General features: G+C 50.2%; 4 protein-coding genes across 4 annotated transcripts; all 4 read left to right on the top strand.

Moving 5' to 3' along the window:
• Positions 1–7,130: 7,130 nt before the first annotated feature.
• On the top strand, positions 7,131–8,665 carry EsH8_VI_000487 (uncharacterized protein; the record flags this gene model as incomplete). The annotated part of the gene is made up of 2 exons (XM_083271740.1): positions 7,131–7,374; positions 7,446–8,665. The coding sequence occupies 2 exons, from the start codon at positions 7,131–7,133 to the stop codon at positions 8,663–8,665; spliced, it is 1,464 nt and encodes a 487-aa protein (XP_083126914.1).
• A 3,954-nt stretch (positions 8,666–12,619) lies between these two features.
• On the top strand, positions 12,620–13,402 carry EsH8_VI_000486 (uncharacterized protein; the record flags this gene model as incomplete). The annotated part of the gene is made up of 3 exons (XM_083271739.1): positions 12,620–12,734; positions 12,825–12,901; positions 13,010–13,402. The coding sequence occupies 3 exons, from the start codon at positions 12,620–12,622 to the stop codon at positions 13,400–13,402; spliced, it is 585 nt and encodes a 194-aa protein (XP_083126913.1).
• An 821-nt stretch (positions 13,403–14,223) lies between these two features.
• EsH8_VI_000485 (uncharacterized protein) lies at positions 14,224–16,119 on the top strand (the record flags this gene model as incomplete). Its single annotated transcript, XM_083271738.1, has 2 exons — positions 14,224–14,637; positions 14,749–16,119. 2 exons carry the CDS (start codon positions 14,224–14,226, stop codon positions 16,117–16,119), a joined length of 1,785 nt encoding a protein of 594 aa, XP_083126912.1.
• A 1,232-nt stretch (positions 16,120–17,351) lies between these two features.
• Positions 17,352–18,470, top strand: EsH8_VI_000484 (uncharacterized protein; the record flags this gene model as incomplete). The annotated part of the gene is made up of 1 exon (XM_083271737.1): positions 17,352–18,470. One exon carries the CDS (start codon positions 17,352–17,354, stop codon positions 18,468–18,470), a length of 1,119 nt encoding a protein of 372 aa, XP_083126911.1.
• Positions 18,471–19,449: the final 979 nt, after the last annotated feature.

Raw genomic sequence — 19,449 nt, 5'->3', positions numbered from 1 at the left:
TAGTCCTAATAGGATTTAAGAACGCTCCAGCTTATACCTAGTAGTTTATAGATAGACTATTCTATAAATACTACCACTTTATTAAGGTATATATTAATAATATCGTAATCTTTAGTAACTCTAAGGAGCAACACCTTTAGCACCTAGAGGTAGTCCTGTAAATATTAAATAAGAACTAGATCTATATTAGCGCTTTAAAATCGTTTATTAGGTTCCTATCTATATAATTACTTAGATACGTTGTAAATAAAGATAAAATCTAGAAAACAGATAACCGTATAGCTGTATTCTAGAAACTAGAGTTCCTGTAAAATCTTAAGGCACTTAAGATGTATTTTAGAATATTAGGGTGGTTATACTATAGGATACCCTAGTATAACGTAATAACTACGCTACTTTAGTAACAGAAAACCAACATACAGGTATAGATATAGGAGAAAGGCGACTTACTTAAGGAACTATCCTAAGTAATACAGGCAGCTTGCTTCGTTAAAGCTAAGTTTAAGCTAATAGAATTAGAGCTTGAAGTATAACGGGCCCTATAGAACTAACTTTACAACTAAACCGTAAGATATTACTACAACCCTAAGAAACCCCTCTTTTTTAAAGTTAACGCTTGTCTTAATAGGTTCAGCCTTATAGTGTTCCAGCTGGATGAGGAATAGGATGGCGTAAAGATCTCTAGTAGGGATATTATATAGAAACACATTAGACCTATACTTTTCCTGTTACAGACTACTATAACAGCAGAAAAACGTTTTAGTGCTACTAAGGTAGAGGTAGCAGCTATAGTCTAGGCTGTAAAGAAACTTAGGAAATTAGTCTAGTTAAATAGAAATAAGGTAAACATCCTTACTAACTATACGGCAACGGTTGGGATTATTACCTATACCTTATTAAGGACTATAGACCTTAATAAGGTAAACTTTAAACTAGTAAATATAGCAAACTACCTCTTATAGTTTAGGCTGAAAATCTTCTATATTCTAGAAAAGCTTAACGTAGTTTTAAACGCACTAAGCAGACTAGCTACAACACGCCTAAACATCTCAGCTAGGTTCCTATACTAGAATAAACTAGTAGATATTAATAATAAAGACGATGTAGATAAACTTAAGATAGTACACCTAGCTACTACAGCAGGCATGCTATTAGGAACAGTAACTACAACGTTTACCTATATTCTAAAAGAACTTACATATAAGATTATAACAGGATACTAAGGTAACAAACGGCTATACAACCTATACGCTATAGTCTAAAAGATAGAAGCAAGTAACATCCCCTATATCTCCCTACAGGAAGCAAGGAAGTTAGTAGAACAGCCGAAACGTAAAAAACTGAGATTATATAGGAGAGTAAAACTATATATAATTAACAAGAAGGGACGCTTATACCACCTTATATCTAACGGGACGTATAAACTCTATATACCTAAAAGCGTAGTAGTAGACGTACTTGCTCTTGTATATAACGTAAAATTCTACCTAGAAACAGATAGGATGTTAGCTAAACTCTAGGGTATTTACTTTAAAAACAAGAAATATACTATTAAATAGTATATTATATACTGCCTAACGTACTAGGAAAATCAAACGGATTACATAAAGCTAGTAGGTTTGCTTCAGCCTATTGTTACACCTAGTATCCTATATTACACTATTATAATTAACTTTATTACAGATATACTAGAGATCTCCTTAACGGCCTTGTTCTAGATAGTCCCTAGCTATAAGGTGTATAATAGCCTATACACTGTAACATGTAAGTTTAGTAAGAAGATCTTATTAATTCTAAAAAACATAAAGTATAAGGCTTAAGACTAGGTATAGGTATTAATCTAGATACTTCTCTTCTACAACTAGAGACTTCCTAAGGAAATTATTAGTAACTAAGATCTAAAGTTTGTATTAGCTGTATAGGGGGGGATATTCTACACCCTCTACACTAAGTTACTTATAGCTACAGCCTACTACCTATAGATAGACGGGTAGAGCAAGCAAACAAACTAAACAGTTAAAATCGTAATCTAATATTACACTTTTACTAACCCGGAAATACTATAGACTAAGATCCTCCTGTTACTTTAATATATAATTAATAACGCACTATTAGTTACTCTAGAATACTCCCCTAATAAGTTAACGCTAGGATTCCGCCTATAAACTGTAATAGACGTTATTAGTAAAGCAGATACGCTAATAGAGTCTCTAGACGTACTATAGAATACATACTAGAAAGAAGCGTTAGTGCTTATAGATGCAGCTAGGCTTATTTATAAGGAATAATATAACAAGCGCTACTAACAGGTAGACTTTAATATAGGAGACAAGGTGTACATCCGCCTTAGCTACAGGTACTCCCTCCCAAGCAAGCTGAAACACAAGTAGTCCCTATAGAGAGTAAGGCTATTCTAAGTAATCTAAAAAACAGGACTACTTGCCTGTAAGCTTAACATCCCTAGCTACTAGCAAGTTCACCTAGTAATATCTATAGCCTAGCTATAAAAGGTACTATAGGGGGAGGATCCCTTTAATTACAAGGTATCTCCTCTAGAGCTAGTTAAGGTAGACGGCATACTAGAATATAAAGTCGAAAGGATTATTAAGAGAAGGATTAGGTAGCAACGCAGCAAACACCTAGCGCCTAAGTATCTTGTATAATAGTAGGGATATTTAGTAGTAGTAGATACTTAGGAACCTTATGAGAACTTTAACGCTAAAGTAATAGAGGAGGTAAATAAGTACGATACTATAAATCCTATTAACTAGGTAGTAGAATTCTATAAGAAAGGCAAACTATAGTCAGCCTTAAATAACTTCCTAGCGGTAATAAAGCAAGAAGCTAGATAACAGCCTAGATAATAGAACTAGGTATAAAGAGATTATTTACAGCTGGATTATAAACTACCACCTTTTAATAAGGTTAGCTTCCCTTTTACTTTAAATAATCCCTTTAATAGGAATAAAGCTAAGGGATTATTCTTACTAATAATAACGTAAATAACGTAATATTTCCAGCCAGGCGGGGGTAATATAGTAAGTAATAAAATAAACAGTAGATTACTGTATTAGCCGTACTTACCTACTCTATTCTTACTTAAACTCCGCTTGGATTTACAGCTCCTGCTGTAGTTATATAGATTTACTGCTCCTACTGCAACTACCTATATTTACTACCCCTTCTAATATTAGCCTAGTACGGTTATTTATCCCTACCTACAACCACTACAATAACTTTCCTTTCTACAACTAACTTCTAGCAGTAGAGCTGTAAGAATCTTGTAATATCTACCTTTTCTTTTCTTTCTATTCTGCTACACCCTATTCCTCTCTTTAACCTATATAGTAGGTATAAATATTTACATGCATCTCTACTAGTAACCTGCAACGCAACCTAGAATAAGCAGTAACTATTAATACCAACCTGCTTACCTGCCTACTAACGTAGCTAGCAACTTTAATAAGGTAGTATTTAACTTTAAATAATTTATTATAGAAAATAAGGCTTAAATAGAACAACTAGTTTATAATAAGACTACATCTAATATGTAAGATGACGAGTAAGTTGAGGAGACGATTATAAATAAGGAGGACCTCTAGGTCCTAACTCCACTCCAGCCTCCTATAGGAAATAAGTCTGCTTGTAAGGAACAGAGCACTAAACACGTAGAAGGTACTAATTCAGCTAAGCCCTTATTCCCTAACCTAAAAAGACGCTACTACACCCAAGCTAGTAGGGCCTAAGATCCTAAAGATAGTATAAACGATCGTAAGGATACTAAGACCGACTCTAATTAGGAAGATAACTAGTTTAATAACACTAACAATAAGTTGTTTAAGGATTATAAGGACGAACTAGTCGTCTTAAATACTAAGACCCTTAAGACCCTAAGGAATACATGCTTGTAAACCCCTATAACACCTAAGGGTCCTTATACTATCTAGTACCTAACTTACAAGCAAGCTAAGAAACACGCTAAATAGGTATTTAAAACCAACTTAAACCTAAAACTTTATATTAAAGTTTAAAACTAGATTAAGAAATTCTATAAGTTTAAGGAGTTATATAAGCACCCTAGTATTACATCGGTTGTATACTTCTATACGGTTACAGATAAGATTAATAAGGTTTATAGAGCGTACCTAAAAGGTAAACTATAGATAGAATACCTCTCTATATACGCCTAGATCCTTAGTGCAACTTTTATAGAACCACCTGGCAACCTTAACGCCAGTATTACTAGCACCCTCCTTATAGTAGGACGACTCAACCTGCTAACTGCTGCTTAACTTAAGTACGTTTATATTAATCTAGCAACTTATAACGTTATTAAGGAGCTTAACGAGAAAGTTAACAACGTTATCTAGATAACAGTAGTATATAAAGAGTACATTAAGATGCTAGAGATAGCGCTTTAGGGTGCCTTTAAGACTATTAATAAGCTTTCTATAAACCTTAATACAGCTAATACAAACTACATGCATCTAGGTAACAATATTACAAACAAGCTTATCCCTAAGGTTAATAAAAACACTATAGAAATTAATAAAGTCTCTACGTACGTTAATAACATATAAGAGGCTATACGTAAAGGGTTTAAGAAGCATAAGGCTACTATAACTAGTATTAAAACCACTATATCGGCACTCAGCAAGAAAGTCAGCCTAGCAGCTGTACTTAATAAGTTTAAAAAGGGCCTATTTACTAACCTTATTGTAAAAGTCAACGATATTATAGGGAAGGTTGGTACCAGCTAGGCGAAGCGCCCGGCAGAGCTAGTAGAGGAAGAGGAAGTCTGTAAACCGGCGCCTAAAAGGACTTAACTATCGTTTGTATAAGGATTAAGAAAATATATAGGACTTATAAGATATTTTATATTTATATATAAAGGATATAGGGATCAGTTAGAGTAATTAGGATGATTACCTCTTAAAGGAGGGGCACTTATTAACGTCTTTTCGTCTAAGTCAACCAGGCTTAGTATAAGATACGTAATAGAACACGTAACTGTAGTATATATAGATAGATACACGCTAGAACCTATAGGGGGGTTCAACCTTAAAGATATCACTTTGCTTATACCTAGCTTTCACTTTACTGCTTGTGTTGTTTAGTCCTTTCTGCTCTATTTGCCTGATTTACGTTGACCCTCTATTCGCAACATCTCACGATCCCTCCGGGATCAATCCCGTTCCCACGACAGTCTTACCCCTTCTGGCAGATCCGGAACGGCTGCCAGAAAGACGGTGACACGTACTGTGTCCCGTGTTAACATGTAAGAGACCATAGAGAACAGGAGGTAATATGCCGGCTGGAAAGCCAGCATTTCATTGAAAGTTGCCTGGAACCACCGAGGAAATCCAGAACCAAACCTCCAGTCATTTGCTGGGCAACAAAGCGGATACAACAGAGCCTCTGAAGATGGACCCATCATAGCCCAGCAACAAAAACCCTAGCACGCAAAACCTCGTTGGCCAAAATGGTGGAATCATTTTATCACTCTCTCAGATTTCAAACAAATTATCTGAAGGCGAAACTTAATATATTTATATGTATGAATTCATAGCGTCAGAGAAGAATTTGACTCCAAGCAGAGAAGGTTACTTAACAGCTGGAAGAACCCCTTCCCACGACAAACTGGCAGCCTAATTCAATAGAAGCTGAGCGAAACAAACAAAAGCTGCTGGCTTTCACCTGCTGGTGAGGATATGAATAAGATTCGTGTCAATTCGGCCTAATCATACCCGGCATCCGGCAACTACCTTGATCTAGATGCAGCCAATACATGCGAGACTAACGAAGCGAGAATCTCAAAGTCACTCGGACTTGCCAAGAGAACTTTAGCCCGCAGAAAAGGGAGCAAACCCACCACTGAGGTGGAATGTGGTTGTAACAGCTGTGGGGGTTCGTGGGAACAAAGTCGCATGAAGAGCACGTATCCAACATGCAGTGTGGGAAAATTCAACACCGTGCTGGATTTTTAAATAAACTTGCCAATCTTGATGGGTGCAAACAGGAGGAGCCCCCAAGACATCGTCATCGTCATCGTCTTGCGGTATGGTCTATGCCTGCAAAGACAACGACAACTCTTCGACCGCCTTTGCTCGATTTTGAACAGAACGGTCTCGTGCCAACCCCAATTGCAATCATATAAATACAAGAATTGATTACAACCAAGACCGCCAACCCAATATCTTTAGTCCGAGGGCCACTTTCGGGAACCTCGATCTCACCGAGCAGTCCCTATACTAAGGCTCAAATGCAGCTTTCGTATAGAACCGCTTAATGAGTCTTATATTAAACCCTAGTAAACACACAGCCAGACTGTGGGAGGGAAACAACCTAGCCACCGATTATAAGCGCGAGCCCATAATTGTATTCGTCATAAGGTTCTGACCGAGGTCTCACCTCTCCCCACCCTCCCCGGCCTCGCTGCACGTCTCGTGTAGCATCATTCGCATTTGCGGGGAGAAAACAAGCCTGGCCAATTAGCGCCAAGGCCCAAAGCAAGCAGCTCTCCACATGAGCATCCACGCGGGACGGCGCCGCGCCCTGCATTCACCTTAGTTTTGCTCCGGACGGCGTTCTAGCCAGGGACTCGGGTGGGATTGCGCTCTCCCCCCGTCTCGAGTACAAGGTAGCGCTTTCTCCTACATGGGAGCCACTTAGTGCTGCAACTACCGCTACGCGACTCGGCAATACGAATAAGAGATTTCGGAAATGTCCAATAGTCCGGTGGAAGAGAGATTGTCTTGTCACCCACAACGTGAAATGTTTCCTCCCCACCTCTGGTGAAGTCAAAGCTGGTCCGTGGGCCCGTGGCCCACCGCTGGTGACTTCGAACGAAATGGCATCTACGCAAGGACCAGTGGAGTTGATGCATTGACTGGCTTCAGCATCCACGCCTTGAGAGGGCCAGCATAAAAGGCTCTTGGGTTCCCCTTCCCCTCCTTTAGCGTTGCGTCACGGAAAACAAAGCGTCTTTTCCACTGCCCCTCACTCTTCGTCAAAGTCGTCGCAAATATTTGGCTGTGCCGATCCCACGAGGGCAGCAGACCCGGAGGAAAGGACGGGAAAAAAGACCACAAGTCACCGACCGAAAACGCAGCGGAGAAACATCGATCATCATGGCATTGGTGTCCTGGACAGCCGGAACCGTACTCGGCTTGGCGGCGGCCGTGTTCTTGTACCTTTGGAAGGTCAACCGGGCCATGTCGAGCACCCCCGCCGAGGCCCTGCGGTTTGCGCCGGAGCGATGGACGCCGGAGAAGATTAAGCAGACCTATGAGCGCATCGAGAAACAGCCCATCGACTGGACGCCGCATTTGCCGCCAAAGCTGGACAGGCGCTATGTTGTTGTCGGCGGTTCTGGTATGTGCATTTCCCCCCTTCTTCGGCATGGTGCATGTGAACGTTGCTAACCTTGGCTGGTTTGCGTGCAGGTTTGGTCGGAGGGCAGATTGTCATCCAGCTCATCGCGCGCGGCCATTCCCCCGAGGCCATCCGTATCGTCGACTTCCGCAAGCCCGGGCGCGATGACATGATCGAGGGCACCGTGTCCAAGGTCGACTTTGCCCAGGCCGACATATCCTCCGAGAAGTCGGCCTCTGCCGCATTCGCCAAACCGTGGCCCCAGTCCGTTGCCCACCTGCCGTTGACCGTCTTCCACACCGCCGCCGTCATCCGCCCTTCCGAGCGCAGCGAGCTGGTCTACGACCGTTGCTCCCGCGTCAACACCACCGGCACTGCCCACGTGCTCGCCGCCGCCAAGACCGCAGGTGCCGACGTCTTCGTCTTCACCTCGTCCTGCAGCGTGGCGCTGAGACCCGTCAAGTTCTTCAACGCGCCCTGGAAGCCGTGGCCGACAGACTTCGTCCAGGTCCTGGACGAAGTCGACTTCCAGAAGCCGGTGCGTCCCCACAAGGAGTTCTTCGCCAACTACGCAAAGACCAAGGCCGAGGCGGAGCGGCTCGTCTGCAGCGCAAACGACATCCCCAAAGATCCCTTGCAGAAGGGCGGCTTCCGCACCGGAGCTGTGCGGCCGGGAAACTCCATTTATGGGCACAAGGATGACTACTTTGTCGGCGCAACCGTGCGCACGCCCAGCTCCCCGACCTTCACCGCGCCCTTCATGCAGAACTGGGTGCATGGAGGCAACGTGGCCATGGCGCATCTGCAGTACGAGGCCGCGCTTCTGGGTTCCCACGCCCACAAGGTGGCTGCGCGGCCGTTCCTGGTCACGGACGCTGGGCCGCCTCCCATGTTCAAGGACTTTTACACGCTTGTAGAGTCCGTCAGCGTGACGCCGTTCCAGATACAGTACCCGCCACCACTGATGCTGCTGCTCATCGCACACTGCATAGAGGCCTACTGTCTTTTGCTCTGGCGTGTGCCGCTGTTGCAAAAGTTCTTCTCGGAGCCCGACATGCCGCTATACATGCTACAACCGGCCAGCGTAGCTGGCTCCATCAACGCCCTGATCAACGACGCCGACGCACGCAAACGGGTGGAGGACGGTGGGTTGGGCTACCAGGCCAAGTGCACAACTATGGAAGGGCTGTGTATGCAGCTGGCAGCCTGGAACCGATGGGTGAAGAGCGGACGCGAAGATGGCAGCAGCAGGAAGGGCATCGTGAAAGACGTGCTCCAGGCCGGTGCGTAGCCTGTTGTAGAAAGAGCCTAACCGCATATGACGTCTCGAAGAAGATTGCAACACAGCCAGTCGCCCAATGTGGCTAGTTTTGCGTGCCAGTTGCTTTCCGAGCAAATGTCACTGGCGCCGGCACGTACCTGTCAGGTCTGCGTTTCCTGCCACCCAGTGGCCCGAGTTCAAAGAAGTCATAGAAAGGCAATTCATAAGTCACCTTGCAAGTATGCTGGATTCGCCCATACGTTGTGAGGTCGGGATGTTTCATTGGCTCCAGAATGCAGTATTGACCCGCAAAATGCTGTGGATTGCCGAGTGAATAGCATATGACGTCTCGGTGCTGCACGCGGCACGGGGGACCCGGTACCTTGAGACCCTCGTCCGGACCCCCACAACCCCGGCCTGTCAAGTTCGGGGCGGCTGCATGGCGCCGCGAAGATCCCTTCTTGTCCAATGATGGAATTCAGAAAACCCCATGTTGAAGGAACTTTGCACATTCGCAGGCGCACCGCATGATGCTTTCGGAGCAGCCTGGAAAGCCGTCACGCCTCGCAGTATTGGCTTTCTGTCAAGTGCACACTGCCAAGAAGGCGCACATTGCCAAGAAGGCTTGATAACCTATGCCACTCGACAGGGCGCCAAGCAAGTACAGACGGGGCAATACGGTAGTCAATGTGTTCGTAAGCTTGGTGGCGGGGTCGAAGCGGCGGCGACAGACAAGCAGACTTCGTATAGGCAACGTGGTGCAATGCTAGGCTAGTTCTGCAGACTGCGTCTGATAATGCTGCAGGAAAAGCGTATGCGTACAGCTGGCTTGGGGTGGCTGGTGGTGGTGGGATGGGCTAAGTTGGAATGGAATGGATGCAGCTGATTGACGCAGAGAACATGCATGCATGGCCGGACAGACGCCCGCGAGCGGGTGGTTCGATGTGATAGCGGGCCGGCAGAGTCAGTGTGATGATACTGACAGCATGTCTGCCTTGGACTGGAATTTGACGTGGAAATAACCTTGGATGGAAGGCAGGGGGAGTTGACGAAAAAAAGAAAGGACCTCTTTTCCAAACCGACACAAAACGTTGCAGACGGGTATTGTTGCGTGCTAATTAACAAGTCCAATTGGTGAGAGGGCAATCGTTGAAAGGCCTGGCAGACGAGCGCAAAAGGTCAACCCCCTCCCGCTGTGCCACAGACAGCTTACACTACGGCTGTCGATGACGATCACTACGAAGCTCGGCATGGAATTGGGCACGGTGATTGGACAGCAAGCTCGCGGTAGCTCCGCGTCCAAGACCGTGGGAGGCAGCTCAACCGTAGTGTGCCACGGGTGGAACGGCGTGCGTACCTTGGACGGGTGCCACTACAACATCGTACTGGTTGGCCGCTTTGCCAATTTAGGAGAGACTTGTTGTCTTGGTTCCAGCCCCGGCCTTTGACCGAGCTGCAAGGCGGCCTCTTTTCGCCGCAACTGTCTGGTGGGCGCGCAACGGTGTTGGAGCTTTGGGCACAACCGTCCGCCCACGCCGGACTGGTGGGCGATAAGGTGTCCCCCCCAGTCGTCGTAAGGCACCTGAAGCAGGGTATAAAACTGGATCCGGGTTCGACCGAAAAGGTCGCTCCCATGTAGATATCGGCTTTTTCAAGGCCCAATAACAGTTGCCATGTAATGATCAAATGCTTTTGCCTATTGACACTGCTAAATATGCTTTGAAGGCAAGGGGCTCGCAAGCAGAAACATGACATGGCACAAGAGTGTTGCAGGGGGCGAAATGGAAAAGTTACAATCCAATAACGCCAAGAAGAGGCACGACACGATGCGAGCGAGGTGCGAAGGGGCGGGGAGAGTGATGTTGGGTTCGAAAGGTGAGACGCCGTAACGAATAAAAGATGGCGCCCTACCGGAGGGCGAGTTGGATGTGTTTATGATGACGACGGCTCGGCTGAACAGGATGTTACCAGAGCAGCGCAGCGCAGCGCGGTGCGGATAAGCGTTGCGGAGAAAATGTCGTGAATTAGTCGGGGGCTCGCTCGCGTGAGGAAACCCGAGGTATTGTTATTATGATGGTCCGTATGCATATATGGACGGGGACGGGGAGGGAAGGGGAGGGAAAGCAAATGGAACGGCTGCCACAGCGAAATGCGTTGCGTCCAATTGATTGGCAATAGATACCCATGCCCCACACCTCACCCTTCTGGTACAAGTCTCCCTGCCCACGGCAATAGCGAAGCTGCATATCTGTGGCTAGTGTACCTGCGGCTCTAGTCCTGTTTGGGTCTGGCGTTGTCTCTGCAGACCGAGGAGCGGAGGAAGTTGAGGAGTCAGAAGGAAAGAGAGGCGGAAGGTGGAGCTGTGTTGGGGAGTGTTAGCCCGAGATGAAGCCCGTGCCTTCAAATCTGAGGAGACGCCGGGTCGAGATTTTTTCTCCCCCTCGCCTTTCTTCCTCATGAGACAGAAACCGCGAGGAATGTGATTGTAGCAACGCTTGGCGCTGCGACCATGGGTCATTGGGCATACCCGTCCCACGGCCCCATCCTATCGCAGCGGAGAGCTGCCGTTCACAGTGTTCCCGAAGACAGGAGGAACCAGCCCGGAAGGAAACCAGGGACGAACAATTGAATCCAGTCCGGTCCAGTCCAGTTCTTCAATTCGTTACCGGCCGTCTCGGATGCGGTGCGAGAAAAGGGATGAGCATCAGGTTGGCATGAACAAGACCTGTAGTACAGACACTGTTTTACGTTATTTATGGGAGAGCAAGCGGAAAAGATGCGACGACGCGGATGAGGCCATCACGAGGGACTGGCGAAAGTTTCAGTCCCCAAAGTCTGAAGCGACAAGGGCCAGGCACCATGACCAGGGCGGCCTATGCCTGTTCACCAATAGCACCCACCTCGGGGGGGCCCTCTGCAATTGCTGGCTTATGAGACGGGTTGCGATGGGAGAGTGTATGAAATTGCGCTGTAATTTGAACGAAATCTCACCACGCCAAACTCGCGGGATGGCGCCCGTCTAACTCTGCTTGGGCGAAGAACCTCCCGTCATGGACAAATAGTGCATCTTGCTTAAGGTGAGCAGAGGTACGTATCACCCCGGCCAGTCGGTTGACGACCCGCCCCTACCGATAACAGCCCGTCTGTGCGAATCGAGAGGTTGCGCCTCGGTGTCGCTTCCCCCATGAGAAAATCAACAATGGAATTTCTCAACGTGCTTTGGATACACGCACGCAGTACCGCAACACCACCCAGGATGTATGTACCGCAGCCCACATTGTATACATCCGGCGGCACGCTGGAGAAGACACGCTAACGCGACGCTAGATGAGGACCTTTCCTGGTCGCTTCCCCTCTCCCCCACCCGATTTTGCGATGTGTGGATCCCAGCCACACACACCTTGTCTGTGGGCAGCAGCCAAGACCTGCACCTGCGACTAGACGCACTGGGACCTGGTGGGCATCGTGGGAAGGAAAGAGAAGGGACATGGAAAGCGAGCGAGGGGAAGAAAAAAAAAAACGCGACCGGCCGGACAGGCATTGCAATCAAACCGTGCCCTGCCTGCCTTTCTCATGTTCGCAAGAGGGAAGGTGCGGTTTCTGTTGTTCCACCAGCCACCCTGCAACTGGCCACTGGCACCTGCACTTTCACTCACTCTCCCCCATTGCGCTTACCGCATCCAAGTCAAGTGCGGCCGGAGACGTGGGAACGCCTGCCGTTTGCTCTTGCTACATGCTTGCCTCGTAATAAAACCACATCGTTGCCCACGTCGCCCATCCATTTGACCTCACTTCTTCTCTTTTCCCGCCCACGTCCGTCAAACATCACCAATAAACAGATCAGGCAAAAAAAACATCTTCACCCCGCCGTCTACAATACCCTGGGAACTGAATATTGCTTGCTTGACCGTCAGACACTCCAGTCTCCAACAACAAACACACCACACATTCCACTATCTCCGCGCCCCATCACCAACCGCCAACATGCGTACTTCTCTCGCCGTCCTGGCCCTGTCGGCCGTCGCTACCGTTTCTGCCCAGCGCAAGGTCTTCAGCGCTGCCGACATCACCGTCGCTAGCGTCCCCGAGACCCAAAGAGGTAGGACAATGGAACATCCCATCGCCGTTGGAGCCGGCCAAGCCGGTACTCCACCACTCCGAGGCCCAAGCTAACATTCGCTTTCTTCAGCCAACTGGTGTGTCGGTGAGCGCAACACTTGCAAGGTTCTCTGCGACTCTACTGCCAAGACCAACGACTGTGACTACGTAAGATGCCCTATTTTTTCTTTCCCCTTGGTTGCTGAACGCTTTTGTCCATCATGGGCTGCTCTGAACCTCCCGACGTCCGTTGCCAGTGCTAACTCCACCCTGCAGACGACCCTTGAGTACTCGTGTACCTGCTCGAACGGCTCCGCTCCCGGTCTCGAATACTACCTGCAGACGCTGCCCACTTTCATCTGCGAGCAGGCTTTCAAGGACTGCATCGATGCCAACGTCGGCAACGCTCGCGGCCAGACCAACTGCACCGACAACATCCAGTCCCAGTGCGGCACCATCAATGCTCAGGCTGACGAGGCGTCTACCACCACCACTTCTGCTGCCGCCGCCACCAATGCCCCCACTGGAACCGGCAGCGCGAACACCGGAGCCACTGCAACCCCCTCCAGCTCAAGCTCGACTGGCTTCGCCGCCCCTACTGCCAATCCCGCCCGCTATGGCAACGCTGCCGCCGTTGCTGCCATCGGTCTTTTCGCCTACATGATCTAGATGTTCGCTCTCTAGACTGCGGCTACTCAGAACCAGTGATGGCGGATCTGGGGCAGCCTTTTCACTTCTCTGTATTCACCTTCCCTACTTACCCGATCCCGCGTGCTCTCCGCGCGGCATCTTAATCTTTTTTTGACGAGGAATTACGTGGAATTATGCGATGGAGACGATGGATATTCCCACCTGTATGGCATTTTGAAGTTCGAGGAGGAGTCTGTGCGTTACAGGGGATGGGCGAAGACACCCAATGTTGCTTTTGCTCTGCATTTTGCGTTTTAGGCATGATTGAGGACAGTCAAAACGATGACAAAAGAAATGAAGAATTGATTCTCCCAAGCCCCCTCGCCCGTCTTGATTTCGTTTTTCCAGTTCCTTGTTTGGCAGTCTTGACGACAATGGAGCTGTGGCATCTTTTGATGGTTCCTTTGCATAAGTATGCTACATGCTATCAGTCTGTCTCGCTGCTTTTCGCTGGCAATTGTCTTTCATCACCGTTAACAACAAAGAAAGTCAAAGAACTCATGCCAGCGTTATCATTGTTTTTATCTTCTCTGTTTCCCATAGACACGCCTCTGAAGAGTGTGGGCATTGTTTCTGTCTTTAGTGTTGCAGAGGCTCTTGGTTGCAAATTCTGCGATATGCATTTATATCTAGCTCGCAGTTGTCGACAAAACGACGCTTCGATTCTAACAACACAGATATTAACCTTGACCGGCATCACTTCATTGACCAATCGCAGGCACACTCAACAACACCCTACCCATACCAACTCCACGTTTACACCCAATATCCCGTTTCTATACAAGAACACCCAACATACCATGAGCAACTTTCAAAAGCCCATCACACCCCCACGGGTATCCTTCGGCGTAGAACTCGAGTTTTTCGTTGCCTATGTGCGTGAAGGAGAACCTGATCCTGATGAAGGCATCAAGGATCAACTGCAGCCGCTTGTCGTAGTTCCAGAGGACGAGTACGAAACAACAGCTTGGGTGTATGGCAAGATCAGAGGTGCCCTGGCCGAGGCTGGTCTTCCCGTGCATAACGCGAAAGAACATGTCGTGCCAGGATCCGTCCAGGAAAGTCACGGCCAGAAGATCATGTCGTCGTTCCGTATCGTCAGTGACGTCTCTCTCAAAGCGGACAAGATTGATGGATATCGTTTCCAAAGCGTCGAGATGACCTCGCCAGCCATGTATGACATGAAACTTTCATTTGACATGATTCGCCTTGCGGTGAGTGTACTGACCACCAAATTTCGATGCCGTGTAAATCCTTCTTGTGGGTTTCACGTTCATGTAGGAGCAGGGCCGACGGAAAGGATTGATGCAAGGACGCTGCGGCAGTTCGCTGCTCTGTTGTGGGCGGCCGACCCGCTCATTAGCCGGCTTCATTCCCCGTGGCGTGCCATCACCTGCTACAGCCAATCCGGTCGAGTGAACCAGATGACGGCTCTGGGGGAGGACCGGGGACCGGCGGATGTGCTCATCGACAGGCTCACTACCAATACATCCAGTAGTGCGCGCGGGGACCTCTCCCCCAAGGAATTGAAGAGGGTCAAGTGTTTCGGCAGAGATCGGCTGTTGGGTGAGTCGGTGGAACCAGATCTGAGCCCGGAAGCGATGCAGCGCGAGATTGATCTGGATCAAGAGGACGACATGGCGCTGCTCCAAGGAGAGCCGTGGCGGCATCAAGCCGTCGTCCCTGAAGTCACTGAGGCCAAGTCATCGGGCGACCCGGACGGCTCGTTTGGGTTCCCCGCGGTCAACTACAAGGCCCCGGTGCCGCGGCCGAAGCAATACCACGATCCCGCCTCCGACAAATTTGCCCCACCCCGACCCCGTCCCCCGCCCATCTCCCGGCTCTACCCCCGCGTCCCTGGGACGATGCGAGAAGACACGCGAAACGAGCCGGGCTTCCTTGAGGGCCACCTAGTGAGCCATGGAGGCAATGTGCAAGATCCGGAACCCAGGGTACCGCCACGCCGGTGGGACGTTATGTCGGGCGTCAGAGATCTTTTGGGGGCCGACATGACGGCCGCCCAAATCGGCGAGCTAATGAGGCACAGGTTCATCCCAAAGCACATCAACTACAAGTTCGACGGGTACAGCCTCCATGCCGTCAGGGACCAGAAGCCGAAGGGCGGCGACACGCCGCCGCGGACCGGGATGTGGATCAACAGCCGCAACACCAAAATGAACACGGTCGAGTTCCGCGAGGCGGCGGGGACGCTGGACGCGGAGTGGGTTGCGACGTGGGCGCGCATCTGTTGCAGGCTGCTCGAGTGGAGCCGGGACGCGGCGCCGGCGGAGTACATGGCCGTCATCAGGCTGCTGGCGTGGGCGCAGGAGGAGGAGGGCGCCAACTACGACGTCATCGACTTCCTCGTCGACCTCGGCCTGCTCACGGAGGCGAGATTTTGCGAGAAGAGGCTTGCGAAGGGCGAGGCGGCGTGGTGGGAGTGTTTGAACATTGGGCAGCGGAAGGGGTGGGACGAGGATATTTGGTGGGACGAGGGCGGTTATTACGAGGACGAGGACGAGGACGAGGGCAATGGCTATATAGCGCTTGACGACGATTATGAAGGGTCGGTTTATGATCTTGAGGCGCAGACCGGCCGGTTGGTCCCAGTCGATGCTGCTGGGGGCAGCGGTGGGGCAGCGAGCGGTTCCGAGAACGATTTCGGCGATGAGGAGCAGGGTGAGTCGGCGGTGTAGTGTACCAGCTGGGCGCCCTCCGGGTCCGGACACGGAGAGTGTTCATCTTCTTTTCTAGTTTAGTATAAGTGGTACTGACTGATAATAACGGTAGGTTATGTTGAGGTCTGGGACACAGTTTCGGAGTATTCTTGGATTGGTGATCAGGAGGCAGCTGCGGCGAAGGGGTTGGAGATGGTGGATCACGAGGACTTAGTGAAGTGCAGAGCTGTGATGAGCTCAGGTAGCTACACAATGACTAGAGTTGGAATTAAGTTTGCGCATCAAGACAGTGTAAATGACAAAGAGGTGAGCCGTTTCAGCGGCCGTGGCATTGTTGCTATCAAAGAAGTCAAAGTCGGACTAGGCTGATGATGGGCAGGGACCGGGGGCTTGAGGTCGGATGTAGTCTTTGTTCGAGCTTAGCTGAAGACCAGCGAGCACCGAACACTTTCCGATAATGAAGACGGTGCTGCATCTTATGGAAACGTGCTCGTTGGTTCTCACATCTTTGGTATTCCATGCATATTCTATGCACATGCTTGATTGGTGAACAACGCAGGACAGTGGTAAGGGCTAACCGTTCGGGTTTTCGCCAACTGGCCTCGCGATAATGGAGTCAAAGTATAAGAATGTAGGAACATGGGGAATTTAGGGAATTTGATCAAATATCTGGAGAAGACCGGGAGGCTTTGAGTTATACCAGACAACATCTCATCCGGTATAGGGCTTCAGGATTATACTGAAAATTTATCTTGCTTCATATGGAGACTTGTTACTACGAACATGTTGTCGACTGCTTCGAAGACATTCCCTCCGGCCACCTTTTTTGGCTGGACGAAAACGTGTACTCAGGTAGTGGTGGACGTCCACCCACAAGACTGAGCCTTGAGCTGTGGTCAAGTCCTATCAACAGAACAGCCCGACTAGGCCCAGACTTTGCAGGAACATCCCTCGGTATTCCGCAATGTTCGAGGTCTCGAGGGCCAAGGGCCAGGTTTCAATGGCATTGTTCTCGACTTAGGCTAGTTCGTTGTTTTGGCCTGGCAAGCAGAACAAAGACGCAGACCGAGTTGCGGCCCGCTGTCGAAAATTATCCGCTGTATATTAAGATGGATGTACTTTGCTGAGAGTGATTTTATGGCTCACTAGCTACGCAACATCATCACTTAAAGTGTCCCCCGGAGACTAACTGCCAGCAGGGAATATTTCTTGATCCATTCTGGGCTCTCCGGCCCCTATACACCATCAGCATGAGCCCCAACCAAGCAGCAGACCCCGCGGACGCATCGACCCTTGACCGCCTAGCCACCCTCCCCGTTGAACTCCAACATAGAGTGCTCTCGGAGCTCCTCCCGGTAAGTACCGCTTGCGCCCTGGAGCTCTTCGTCCCAGATTGGGGCGTCTGCGCCCACGCCACGGACCCCGTGAACGAGATTTACGACCTGCAGCGGGTAGACGTCTACACCCGTGGCATCGGCGGTGGGAGAGGTAAGTTGGACTCCAGAGCCCACCATGGCGACGACGGCCACGCATTCTATCCCTCCAAAAAGGAAATGGACCCGCGGGTTTTGAGAGCCTTGCTGCAGAGGTTCCCTGTGGCGATGGAGTGGGCTCTGCGGGATCGCGCAAGGAACTGCCTGCGCTGCTTTCGGCAGCTCTGGCCGCGCGGCCCCGACGACGAGATAGGTAAGTGCATGTCGGGCGGGGGGTTGGTGTTTGGGGAGGGTGGCCGCCCAGCACATGCGCTGAGCGTCGAGGGCCCCGCCGCCGGGCCGGCATTGGGGGTGGGTCAGCTGCCGCGGCATCTGATGTTCAACGGCTTCGCGAAGGACCCCTGGTTCCAGCTCCGCCTGCGGCGGAACGCCCTCACGAACTTCGGAGTCGAGATGAAGATCTTTATTGAGGTGGGCGCGAGCTTGGTCGAGGTCGAATGGGGCGCCCTGGCACAGCTCGAGACACTGTTCCTTGACCTACGGGCCTACGGCCGAGAAAAGCCTCAGGAAGAGGCGATCCGGAAGGGCGCGGCCGGGATGAAGTGCCTCCGGCTCGAGTGTCTCGTGATTGCGGGACTGAAAAGCGGCAAAAGGTATGTGAGGCCCGCCGGGTGGGAGTCGTGCGAGTGGGAGAGGGACGAGAGGGAGATTGATGGCGAGGTGAACTGGGTCAAGGTGTTCTGCGGCGCGCTGAGAGAGGGTGGCCGGCTGGTGTTTGTCGATAGGCGGATGCTGGATATTAACTGGGAGAGTTGGCGGATGAGAGCCGAGAAGGAGGGGCTGTTGCCTGAGGTCGAGGAGGCGCGGCTCGGGGAGTGCGGCGACGGGGCGTATTTGAGGCATGTTGACAAGGTGTTGGGTGAAGGGGAGGTGTAGCAGATCCAAGTAGGTACGTGATTCCAAGTCTATGGTTTTTCAACCTGGAGAAGGCTCACACGCGGCGCGGCCCGCACAACCCTTATTAGTAGCTTTGGGATCGTCCTTGACCGTTTGGATACCCTCCCTTCGGAGACGTAGAAATTCCTCCATTTCTATCTGCCAAGGGCTAATCCCCGTTGCACTTCCTCTGCTATGTACACCGCCCCCGCGCTGAAGCGAATGCGTATTCGTCGGCGATTATGTAATGCCGTCTGACCGCACAGCTGCTGGCCTGTTGGCGCTGCCCGACGTGGCGGATAGACAACGCTACTCGGCGCAGATCACGATCGTGCGCACGCTCGCGAAAACCGCGCGACCACTTGACGTAGCGATTGACCATGCACCCCGTTAACAGCGAGCGGCTGCCACAGTAGATAACTTGATGGTAATGATGCTTCCCCTCAACTTCCGATAATCGTGGCCATCGATGACCACCACGGTCAACTTTGCCGTTCCACGAAGCCCCTTGATTGGTCATCGAGCATCTTACTCGTGTCTCCTCTGCAGCCATCGGTTAGCCCATTGCTGCTTCCAGTCTGCTGGGGCCACCTCGTCTTACAGGCAATCTGTCTTATAAGAGGTTGCTGGCGGTGGGTTGAAAGCCTGGATGCGTGTCGTTTTGAAGGCGAATCACCCCCAGGCTCGGCTTGCTTGAATATCCCGCGTGAGGCGGGTCATTCACTCGTCCTCATTCTCAGCCTCGTCGGCCAAGACGCGCATCCGCGAAGCCTCCTCCTCGGAGTCACCTGGAGGCGGCTTGTTGGGCTTGATGCCCTCCATCTGGAGATAGCGCACCAGGGTCTTTGTCGCGCAGGTCACTCCCGCCTCGCGCTTGAGCTCGGCGTATGACACGGTCGGCTTCTCCTTGAGGACGCGCAGCAGGGTCTTGACGTCCCTGTCGGACAGGATGCGGGGGCGTCCCGGGCGCGGGCGGTCG

Source organism: Colletotrichum jinshuiense, chromosome 6, assembly GCF_051148585.1.
Source record: "Colletotrichum jinshuiense chromosome 6, complete sequence".
Classification (NCBI taxonomy): Eukaryota; Fungi; Ascomycota; class Sordariomycetes; order Glomerellales; family Glomerellaceae; genus Colletotrichum; species Colletotrichum jinshuiense.
This window is presented reverse-complemented; position numbering and strand designations above follow the sequence as displayed.